This window comes from Dasypus novemcinctus, chromosome 1 (assembly GCF_030445035.2).
Source record: "Dasypus novemcinctus isolate mDasNov1 chromosome 1, mDasNov1.1.hap2, whole genome shotgun sequence".
NCBI lineage: Eukaryota > Metazoa > Chordata > Mammalia > Cingulata > Dasypodidae > Dasypus > Dasypus novemcinctus.
This window is the reverse complement of record NC_080673.1, coordinates 206521104-206533547: the sequence shown is the minus strand read 5'-3', so window position 1 is coordinate 206533547 and position 12444 is coordinate 206521104. Positions and strand designations below refer to the sequence as shown.

The 12444-nt window shown below is 39.3% G+C and overlaps 1 protein-coding gene across 10 annotated transcripts in view; it reads left to right on the top strand.

The window, feature by feature from the left end:
- Positions 1 to 12444, top strand: part of ADD1 (adducin 1) — a 101159-nt gene that overhangs the window by 66653 nt on the left and 22062 nt on the right. For all 10 annotated transcript variants that reach the window (XM_023585367.2, XM_004481031.5, XM_004481033.5 and 7 more), the window contains 2 exons: positions 9426 to 9506; positions 9753 to 9902. In XM_023585367.2, coding sequence (XP_023441135.2) covers positions 9426 to 9506; positions 9753 to 9902 — 231 coding nt within the window. The remainder of the gene's footprint in view (positions 1 to 9425; positions 9507 to 9752; positions 9903 to 12444) is intronic.

Genomic DNA, 12444 nt, shown 5'->3' with positions numbered 1-12444 from the left:
CTCATACTATCCAGCAATTCCTCTGCTAGGAATATATCCAGAAGAATTGAAAATTGTAACATGAACAGACATCTGCACACAATTTCCAAATGATGGAAACAATCCAAGTGTCCATCAACCAATGAATGGATAAATGAAATGTAGTATACACATGTGATGGTACTATGCTGCAGTAAGAAAAAATTAAACTGGGACACATAACATGGATGACTCTTGAAGACATTTTTCTAAGTGAAGTAAGCCAGACAAAAAAGGACAAATATTGCATGGTCTCAGTCTCATTAATATGAACTAAAAACAAATAGTAAATTCATGGATTTAAAATCTAGAGTATAGGTTACTAGGAGATAAAAGGAGGGCTGTGAAGGAGTACTGATGCTTCATGTATATAGAAGTTTTTATTAACTTGACTATAAATGTGTGGGATGGATAGAGTTGGTGGTAACACATTATAGTGAGTAGCAGCTGGTTTATAAATGGGAATGTGGCTGAAAAGGGTAGTCTAGGGATGTAAATGTCAATTGAAAGAAAGCTGGAAAATAATTTAAGGACTGAATAACACAGTGAACCTAGAGGTGGATGAGAATTGTTGTTAATACTACAAATGCAAAAATGTCCCTTTGTGAGCTAGAACAGATGTTTGTCACTGTAGCAGGGTGATGGGAATGTGGAGAGGTATGAGAGAAAATAATTATTAATGTAACCTGTGGATTATAGTTAACAGCAATACTGTAATATGCCAAAAATGTGCTGTGTTAATAATGGGGGTATGGGAAAAAATATGCCAAATTTACACTAGGGGTCATAGCGGTAATAGTCTGATAATGTCTCCATCTGTAACAAAAGTTCCACACCAGTGTGGTATGTTGGTGAAGGGTTGTTGTTTGGGAATTCCAAACATGTGCAAGATTGTTTTTGCAAGTTCAAAACTTATGTAATAAAAATATATTTTAAAAAATCAATTGGCCATAGGTGCGAGGGTCTATTTCTCAACTTTCAGTTTGATTCCATTAGGCTGTATATCTTATCTGTGTGCTACTACCATGATGTTTTGAACATTGTAGCTTTGTAAGATGGTTTAAAGTCAGGAGGTGTGAGGCCTCCAATTTTGTTCTTTTTCAGGATTTTCTTGGCTATTTGGGACCCCTTACTCTTACAAATAAATTTAATAATTGGGTTTTCCATTTCTGCAAGGTACGCTGTTGGAAGAATGTGTAAATAATTTTCTGTGGAATTGACATTTAACAATATTTAGTCTTCCATGAAGACAGAATGTCCTTCCATTGATTTAGGTCAACTTTTTTCTTTTAGCAATGTTTTGTAGTTTTCTGTGTGTACAAGTCCTTTATATCCTTGGTTAAATTTATTACTAGATATTTGATTCTTTCAGTTGCTATTATAAATGTAATTTTTTAAAAAAATTTCCTCTTCAGCTTGCTTATTGTGAATATACAGAAACTACTAATTTTTGTGTGTTGATATTGTTCCCTGCCACTGTACTAAAGATGCTCTAATAATTTTAATAGCTGTGTTGTAGAATTTTTGGGACTTAGTTTGGATCATGTCATCAATTTCTTCCTTTCCAATTTGAATGCCTTTTATTTCTTTTTCTTTCCTAATTGCTTTGACTAGAGCTTGTAGTGCAATATTAAATAACAGTGGTAACAGTGGGCTTCCTTGTCTTTTTCCAGATCTTAGAGGAAAAGCTTTCATTCTTTAGTCATTGAGTATGATGTTAGCTGTGGCATTTTCACAGTTGCCCTTTATCATGTTGATATTACCAATTCCTATTTTTCTCAGTGTTTTTGTCAAGAAGTGACGCTGAATTTTGTCATGCCGTTTCTGCGACGGTTGAGACAATTGTGGTTTTTTTTTCTTTTTCTTTTGTTGATGTGATGTATTACATTGAGTGGTTGTCTTATGATGAGCCATGCTTGCATACCTAGGATAAATTCCACTTGCTCTTGGTGTATAATTCTCTCAATGTGTTGTTGCATTCAATTTGCAAGAATTTTTTTGAGGATTTTTGCATCTATAGTCATAAGAGAAATTAGTCTGTGGTTTTCTTTTCTGGTTGTATCTTTATCTGGTTTTGATATTAGTGTGATGTTGACCTCATGGAATGACTTAGATAATGAATGGTTGGTCCCTCCTCTTCAGTTTTCTGGAAGAGCTTGAGAAGGATTAGTATTACTTCTTCTTAGAATTATTGGTAGAATTCACCTGTAAAGCCGTCTGGTCCTGGACATTTCTTTGTTGGGAGGTTTTTGATGACTGATTCAATCATTGCTTTAATTGGTCTGTTGAAGTCTTTTGTTCCTTGTAGAGGCAAGGCTGCATAGGTTGTGTGTGTCTAGGGATTTGTCCATTTTATGTAGGTTGTCTAATTTGTTGACATACATTGTTCATAGTATCCTCTTACAGTCCTTTTTATTTCTGTGGAATCAGTAGTAATGTTTTCCCTTTCATTTCTGATTTATTTATTTATGTCTTTCTTTTCTTTGTTAATTTAGTTAAGGATTTGTCAATTTTATTGATCTTTTCAAAGAACCAACTTTGGTTTTGTTAATTTTCTCTCATGTTTTTAAAATTTTTATTTTCATTGATTTCTCCTTTAATTTTTTGTTATTTTTTCTCTCTGGGGTTAGTTTGATGTTCATTTTCTTATTCCTCCAGGTGTATAGTTAGATCTGTTTTTATAGCTCTTTCTTAATGTCGGTGTTGAAGGCTATAAATATTTCTCTCAGTCATGCTTTTGCTGCATCGCATAAGCTTTGAAATGTGTTCTCGTTTTTGTTTATCTCAAGGTATTTACTGATTTCCTTTGCAGTTTCTTCTTTGACCCACTCATTGTTTAAGAGTGTTATTTAACTTCCATATATGTGTGGATTTTCCAGTTCTCCACCTGTTGATTTCCAACTTTGTTTCATTTTGCTCAGAGAAAATACTTTGTATGATTCAGTCTTTTTAAATTTATTGAGACTTGTTTTGTGACCAAACTTGTGGTCTATCCTGGAGAATGGTTTGTGAGCACTTGAGAAGAATGTATATCCTGCTCTTTGAGGGTGTCCTCTTCTGTATATGTCTGTTCATTTATCATATTATTCAAGTTCTCAGTTTTCTTATTGATCTTCCATCTAGATGTTCTGTCTGTTGAGGAGAGTGATGTATATTGAAGTCTCCAACTATTATTGTAGAGGTGTCTATTTCTCCCTTCAGTTTTGTGACTGTTTGGCTCATGTATTTTGGGATATAAATATTTATGATTGTTATTTCTTCTTGGTGGGTTTGCTGCTTTTCTTAACATATAGTGTTCTTCTTTGTTTCTTCTAACAGCTTTTCACTTAAAATCTATTTTGTTCAATATTAGTATAGCTACCTCAGCTCCCTTTGGTCACCTGTTGCATGGAATATCTTTTTCCATCCCTCCACTTTCAACCTATTTGTGTCTTTAGGTCTAAGATGAGTCTCTTACAAACAACATATGGTAGGGTCTTGCTCTTTTCTTTTTTATCCATTCTTCCAACCTGTGCCTTATGAATGGGGGGTTTAATCCATTAAGATTCAGTGTTATTAGTGTAAAGACTTTTGTCTTTTTTTTTTAATGTCTTATCTTTTTTTTTGTTTGTTTCTCTTTACCTTTTGCAACCTCCTTTTCTGTATAGTTGATCTTTTGTGATGTATCTGACTGATCCCTTTCTCATTTTTGTTTCTGTATGTTTTTAAAATTCTTTATGGTTACCCTAGAGTTTATATTATACAACTTACATCTATCATCTACTAATTTGAAAAGATTCCAGGGAAGCGGTTTTAGCTCAACTGATAGAGTGTCTGCCTACCATATGGAGGGTCCAGGGTTTGATACCCAGGGCCTCCTGACCCGTGTGGCATGCTGGCCCACGCTCAGTGCTGCTGTGCGCAAGGTGTGCCCCACCCCGCAGGGGTTTCCCCCCTTAGGGGTGCCCCACGTGCAAGGAGTGTGTCCTGCAAGGAGAGCTGCCTGGTGCAAAAAAAGCGCATCCCGCTCAGGAGCGGTGCTGCACGTGGAGGGATGACGCAGCAAGATGACGCAACAACAACAAAAAAGAGGTGCAGTTTCCCAGTGCCACAAGACAAGAATGCAAGTGGACCCTGAAGAACCACAGAGAAGGGACACAGAGCAGACAATGGGGGGTGGGGAGGGCAAGAGAAAGAAATGAAAAATAAATAAATAAAAAGATAAAGTTTAGCTTTGCTAGCATACATCTTCTCTCCTCCCATATCCCTCTGTTTCCCTACTTTTTGTTGTCCCCCCCCCCACTTTACCACTTTGTTTTGCATGCTCGTTATTAAGAAATATGCCTTTTCTTGTCCAATTATATTCTCACAGGAATTAAAGAGTAGAGTTGTGTAATGAGGATACAGTACTATTGGATTTTGCACCTACCATTTTAGTTACCTTTACTGATAATCTTCATTTCTTTACACTACTCCAAGCCACCCTCTCCTGCCTTTTCTCACTGCAGAACTCCCTTTAGTAATTTTTGTAGGTCATTTCTCTTGTTGATGAACTCTCTTGGTTGTTGTTTATTGTAAATATTTAAAACTCTCCCTCATTTTTGAATAATAGTTTTGCTGGGTAAAGAGTTTTTGGCTGCCAGTTTTTTTCTTACAGTACCTCAAATATTCATAACACTGCCTTCTCGCCTCCATGGTTTCTGATGAGAAATTGGCACGCCATCTTATTGAGTATCCCTAATATGTGATGAATTGCTTTTCTTTTGCTGCTTTCAGAATTCTTTCTTTACCTTTGGTGTTTGACATTCTCATTAGTATTTGTTTTAGAGTATGTCTATTAGGATTTATTCTTTTTGGAGGACATTGAGCTTCTTGGACAAGTCTTTCATAAGATTTGGAAAGTTTTCAACCATTATTTTCTCAAATATTTTTCTGCCCCTTTTCCCTTCTCCTTCTGGGACATCCATGGCATATGTGTTTGTGCACTTCGCGCTGTCACTCAAATCCCTGAGATACTCTTCAATTTTTTGCATTCTTTTCTCTCTTTTTCTGATTGCATAATTTCAATTGTCCTGTGTTCTAGTTTGCTGATTCTTTCTTCTCCCTGTTTACATTTGCTGTTGTATGCCTCTAGTTTATTTTTAAACTCTACTGTTGTCCTTTCGTTCCTGTAATTTCTGTTGTTTCTTTTTATACTATCACATTCTTCTTCGTGCTCACACACTGTCTTCTTAATATCCTTTATCTCTTTATGCATGTTTTCCTTCATCTCCGTGAATTGAGTTAGGAGATTTGTTTTCCTTACACTTTTTTGAGGGGACCCGTCCTGTCTTAGTTCAGTTTAGCCACCTCCCTTTCTATTTTTCTGTGAGGCTTTTATGCCTCTGGTTTCTTCTTCCTTAGGATATCCTACCCCAGAGAGCCAGCTATGGTCAATCCAGAAAGATGGGTCACTGCACAAGAGTCTGTTTTGCCTTTAGATGTCTAGCCAACTGAAACCGGATTGAGTGAGGACAGAACAATTCTTCCCAGCCTTTCTATCACGGTCTCTCTCTTTTTTGCCCCATGGGGGCCATTTTATACGCAGCACTCCTTAGCAGGTTGTGTTCTGCCCTGGTCTGTATGCACTTAGGTCCCTGTGCCTGGATACACCTGGTAACTCGCTGCTGTGCGGCTCCAGTCTCAGTCTGCATGGGAGGAGCAGGGGCCGTGCTGCCTCTGTGGGACTCACAGGCTGTGTGGGCCTGAGGAAGGGGGAGGGGAGCGGGAACCCCACGCGGGTCTGGGGTGGAACGCTCCTGCTTGAGACTTTTCTGTTTCTTCAGTTCAGCATTTCTGGAGTCCTTTTACAGGCTCTACCTTCCTCCATAGTTCTAAGCCACTGTGATTTATCCTTTTAGTCACTAAATCTCTGGGGATGTCTTACATCATCATGTTGATGATGTCACTCATCTGGAAAGAGATGAGCGTGAGAAATTGTTACTGTTTGTGTCCAGGTTCAGAGGCCCAACGACTTGCTTCCTCCTAGGACCAGCAGCGTTCTGGCTGGGACTCCTGGGGGCTCCTTGGTTCTTCCATTGCACGGTGAGAAGTCCTGTTTTCTGATGCTTGACTGCAGGGTAATAGACTGAAAATTAGCCAGTTTGTGTTGAAAGTCATGAGAACACTGGTTCTTTACAGCTTCTTTCTTCTGGCATGCTAACCCCTTAAGTGAGTATTTACCAGACTGTAGGACTATAGGCAATTTCTAAAATTCTTTTTTTCCTCTTGTTTTGCTCTTTTTATATATATGTATATATATATGTGTGTGTGTATATGTGTGTGTGTGTGTGTGTGTGTATATATATATATGTTTTTTGTTTTTTTTTTTAGGAAAATGAGCTTACAGAACAATTGTGTGTAATGTGCAGAATTCCCATACATCACCTCTCCGCCAGCACCTTGCATTGTGGTGGAACATTTTTTTACAGATTATGAAAGAACATCACCAGACCATTACTACTATGTCCATAGCTTACATTTGATGTGTTTTTTCCATACAACTCCTATTAGTTACAGCATGTATTAGTATTGTACATTTGTTGTAGTTCATGAGAGAACACTCTCATATTTGCACCGTTAACCACAGTCCATCTTCCACCACATGGTTCACTGTGTTAGACAGTCCCATGCCTTGTACTGTTTATACAGAGTGTACAGTTAGTGGCTCTCACTTTCGTCACAGAGTTCTGCAGTTAATCACCTTGGTAAATTTTTTAATGTTTTCTGTAGTCCAAAAGAAAAAAATCCCATACCCCCTGTTATTGACCTTTAGCATTGATATAGTACTTTCTTTGACACTGATTGAAGAGTATTACAATATTGCTGTTTACTGTAGTACATAAATTACATTAATTGTATTTTCCCCATGTATCACCATATTCTTATCACCTTGTAATAGTGATGCTCATTTGTTCTGGCTCATAGAAGTATATTCTTGTTTTTGTGCTGTTTACCAGAATTCTCATCTACCTCTGGGTTCACTATTTTATTCAGTTCCTAGATTATTCTCTTTCTTTCAATTGACCTTTATGTCCCTAAACTACCCCCTTTCAGCCATAGTCCCATTTATAAACCAGCCTGTTAGTTATGCTCACTATTATGTGTTACCATCAACTCTGAAATTCTTTATATGCTAAAAAACTTAAGAATGAAGATGCTTTCTTATTCTGACCAGAGCCTTTTTTTCCCTCCACACTTGTTTTTTCAACTACTCCAGTTTTGATCATTTTTCAAAAATATTAGGATGACTAATTTCTTGATTCCGTTCTTTTAACAATTGCTTGCTGGGTGTCTCCTGTCTCTGAGCTAAGCAGTGTTCTACACCTGGAGTTTAGAATACTCGTGGAGCTGCCTTCCTGTTTCCTCTCCATCAGCCCCTTACTTCCAGTTTGTCCAGCTCGGATTTCATGGTCAGTCATTTCAGTGATGCTCGTTGTCAGTATCCTGCTCTCCCTTCCTGAAGCTGAGCAGCCAGATACCACGGGAAAAGGCCCTAGGACAGAGCCCATTGCCTTTCTCCTTCATTTCATGACACCAGTCTCAGATGGACTCACACCACCACCTGACAATCGTAGAACATTAGTTATCATCCCCAGTTTATAGATAAGGAGAGCAGGAGCTTAGGATGCCCAAAGCAGCATAGCCAGTTCTTGGCGGAGCAAAGGTTTTTAACTCCGGTCTTAGATGACTTCAGATCCTGTGCTCTTAGCCCCATTATTCTATACGACGGGAATCAGGGGAGTTTAGTGTAAAGACGACATAAGGTATTAGAGAAATAAGTTAGAGAAGGGGATAGAACTTGTTTTGTGTTGCATACCAGAAGCAGTCATGAAAAATACAAGACAATAGATTTCTTCTCAGTGTGAGAAAGAATGTTTTAATTATTAGGTCTCTTCAACTTCTATTTATTTACTGGTCTACCACAGTGCCCAGAGTCAGGCACTCAGTGAATGTTTGCTTAGTGAGGAAGTGAGGCTGGATGCTTGAGAACAGTGTGTGCCTCCCTTCACTAGAACTGCTTGTGCAGAAGTGCTCTGTGTTTCTGTTTGGACCACTACAAAAGAAATTGCTGTGCTGGTTAGGATGTTGGATGAAAAGCACCTTAAAAGTTTCTTTCAGCAAACACTAAATTCCAGATAACTAATCTTAGTTAGGAGTCTGGTTTTCTTAATCCAGTAGTAAATGTATTCAAATTTGGTCTTTAGAAGGCCTCTGATTTAGTCCCTGAATTGTTATGAAAACCAGACTGCCTTTTTGAAAGGCAGGACTCTTTTGTTTTCACTACTGCGTTACTAGTGTCTAACACAGTGCTTGGTATGTAATATGTGCCAAATCTGTAGTGAATAGATTGTTCTGGAAAGAAAAAATTGTGGAAGGAGCAAACAAACTAGGGAATGATGACATGGTATTTTAGATATTTTTTAAGCCAATCAGGCACTGAAGAAGGATTCTGTTTTGTGATTTTTATGATTGTCCTGTAGATTTTTAAAAATTACTCTATTTTTAAAGATTTTATTTATCCCCACCCCCCCCCCCCCCTTTGTCTGCTCTCTGTGTCCACTTGCTGTGTGTTGTTCTATGACTGCTTCTATTCTCATTAGGCAGCTCTGGAAACTGGAGTGGGAGAGAGGTGATTACTCTCTTGTGCCACCTCAGCTCCCTGCTCTGCTACATCTTCTTATTCTCTCCTCTGTGTCTCTTGTTGGGTCATCTTGCTGTGCCAGCTCTCAGCATTGGCCGGCATTCCTGGGCAGAGTGGCTTTCCCGTGCTGGGCAGCATTCCAGCATGGGTCGGCACTCCGTGTGGGCCAGCTTGCCACATGGGCCAGCTCGCCTTCACCAGGAGACCCTGGGCATCGAACCCTGGACCTCCTATGTGGTAGGTAGGAGCCCAGTTGGTTGAGCCACATCCGTTTCCCTGTCCTACAGATTTTGAGCATTAAAAAATAACCATTTTACTCTCAAAAAATAAGTTTTCATTTTCATTAGTATTAAACCCTTGCTGAGTGGCATCATTTTCCCACAGTATAGCTCGGTAGCCACCAGGATGTGTGACACAGTAATGTAGCAGTAATTCAGTGACCACCAGAGGGTTAGTCCAGAACTGTTTTTCTCTCTATAAAGTCACTCCTCACAGTGTGACCAGGATGCACTTTATGTTTCTGGTAAGTTAAAGTACTATAATACAACAGTTAAAAGCTTCCCGTATCTCTTAGCTTTATGACAAGCATTATGTTGAAGTGCTTGCCAAGGTGTAGATCACTTAAAGCTTATAACAAACCTGTGAAGTAAGTGTATACTACTCTGTTTGGGGGTTTTTTTGGACTGCAAGAAATGCAGATAATTTTAATTGGATTTTTGAGTGTGTTTACCAATTCTCTCCACAGACCCGAGTGAATTCCGAGCAGGAGCATTTCCTCATCGTACCTTTTGGACTTCTTTATAGTGAAGTGACTGCATCCAGTTTGGTAAGAATAGACCTCTGTTTTTTGGTATCATGTATGTGCAGATCCTATTAGATAAGTAAACTTCTTCAATATCCATTAGAAATGTAAAACCCAAGAAAGAGGAAAGAATATGTGTTTTGTGATTAATACAGTTAGAAAAACCTTTGAGAGAAGTTGTAAATATTTTAAACTTCGGTTTGAATATTTTCTAGTTAAGGTCATTTGAAATCTTTATGGTATTTAAAATTTTTGTTTTCTTATTGTAAGGTTAAAATCAATCTGCAAGGAGATGTTGTAGATCGTGGAAGTACTAATCTTGGAGTAAATCAAGCTGGCTTCACATTGCATTCTGCAATTTATGCTGCCCGACCGGACGTGAAATGTATTGTTCACATTCACACACCAGCAGGCGCGGCCGTGAGTGTGATTCCCTTCTAGCATCTGACATTTTAAGTTTTTAGTGAGAGCCATTTCCCCTTTCTTCTAAATTTTCCTTCTTTCTTGCAACAAGTCAACAAGCATAACCTTGGTGGATTAAAACAAATTTTAACTAAGTTTTTAAATGTCAAGTAAACTTTTTTCTTTACCTTTAAAAAGGTGTCTATACACTATCTTATTTTGAAAAACCTGTAATAAGTCTGAAAATGTCCATTCGATTTTTTTTTTAAGATTTTTTTTTTTTTTATTCTCTCCACCCCTCATTGTTTGTGCTCACTGTCTGTTCTTTGTCCATTTGCTGTGTGTTCTCTGTGTCTGCTTGTCTTTTCTTTAGGAGGTACAGGGAACCAAACCTGGGACCTCCCGTGTAGGAAAGAGGCTCTCAGTCGGTTGAGCCACCTCAGGTCTCTGCTTTGTTGTGTCTCTTATTGTCTTTCCTCTTTGTGTCGCCTTGTTCCATCATCTTATTAGGTCAGTTTGCCGCACCTGCTGTTGCACCAGCTCACTGTCTTGCTCGTCTTCTCCAGGAGGCACCGGGAACCAAACCCGGGACCTCCCGTGTGGTAGGTGGGAGCTCAGTCACTTGAGCCACAACTACGTCCCCGTCTGTCAGATTTAACAGTTAGAAAATGAAAAGGGTGCTGAGGGTGGAAGCCAGATTTCAGTGTGTTGGAGGTTGAAAAATGACAAAATGACAACAGCAAATGGAGATTCCTTATTTGAGAAGAGGATTGGGAATAGGAGGTGCTAGGTGGGGTGGTAGGTAGAGGATGCTGTGGGCTCAGAGTGGGGTTTCTAGGATGCAGGAGATTGGAGCATGCTGTGAGACTGAGGGAAAGGGAGCAAGGGAAGGGGGGGGCATGAGGTCCAGAATTGACCCTTTGTCTAGAACCGGTAGAACTAGACTGGACCATGATGGGGGAGAATTTGTAGAAGGGCTGGTTGGGAGAAGAGAAAACAGACAGGATAGGGCTATCGGGAAGCCCAGCCTTCAAGCTCAGAGCTTTCCAGGATCCTGCACAAATCTGATCACCAAGCCTGGTGCAAACGAGCTGCTCTAACGAAACTCAGGCCTCTTGGTTTGAAAATTCAGGTTCTGGTTGGTACAAAGTTATGGGAAAGTGAAAACCACTTTAGCACTGAGTGTTTTGGGAGTGGATGTGGCTCAAGTGATAAGGCCTCTTCCTATCACATGGGAAGACCCCGGTTCGATCCCTGGGGCCTCTTGGTGAAAAAGAAGGAGAGAAAGCGTGCCTGCACGGCGAGCAGTGCCTGCATGGTGAGCCAAGTGCCTGTGTGGTGAGCCGAGTGCCCACACAGTGAGCCAGTGCCCACGTGGTGACCCGAGTGCCCACGCAAGTGTCCATGTGATGAGCCAAGGGCCTGCATGAGTGCCCGCATGGTAAGCCAGGTTCCCGCTTGGTGAGCCAGTATCTGAGTGAGCAAGATGATAATGCAACAAAAGAGAGATGAAGGGGAGAGTTAAGGTGAGGTGCAGCAGAGACCAGGAACTGAAGTGGTGCAATTGACAGGGAGCCTCTCTCCACATCAGAGGTCCCCAGGATCAAAGCCCAGTGAATCCTAGAAGAGAAAGATGAGAAGAGAAATAGATGCAGAAGATCACACAGTGAATGGACACAGACGGCAAAAACAGCAGGGTGGAGGGAGGGGGAGGGGAAGAAAAAAAAGGAAAAAAAACCCACTCAGGTTTTCATTGCCATTTTTATATGTTAATGGCCAGGGACTTATTCATAAATAAGAGAGACAGCCTCATGATTGAATATGCTGTATTTCAACTTGATATTTTAATAAATATGAGTAATTGATTGTTTGGATGAATTTTAGCTCGGTTTATTTCACTTTGGACATAGGGTTCTTGATGTTAAACTTGGAGTTTTATTAGATGCATTTGTCCGTTGGTGTTTTTCTGTAGAACACGTTATTCCAACACTAAAAAGCCCATTCATTTTAAGAATGATTAGAGATAACTTTGAGAATAGTTACAAACAACATATACCATGTAATGTGATTTAAAAGTTCTCAGCAAAATAACTTTGCTTAGGTAAAGGGAATTTCTGATTATATGAAAGCTGATACTCTGAGAGGGATTAAATATGATACTGTCTTTTTAGACTAACTATGTGGAGTCGACATGCCTCTAGATATTATTTGAATCTTTGGAGCCTTTTAGTCTAGCGTCATATTGCTGCTTTCTAAGGCCAGCCTGTGGAATTTTAGGAAAGTTAAAGGTTTATACGAACACTTAAGACTTTTTTCATTTTGAGACTCAGTTGCACTTCAGTGTAGAGAATTTATTCAAATGTGATTATGGTAAACTTTTATAAATTAGCTGTTAATCTAGTTTCAGGTGTTCCTATCTTACCTATAACCCAAGATGAAAAGTACACCAAGATCTTACAGAGACTTTTGTTTTAAAGATTTGTTTTTAAAATTTATTTCTCTCCCCCCCCCATTTGTCTGCTCTCTGTGTCCATTCACTGTGTGTTCTTTTGTGTCCGCT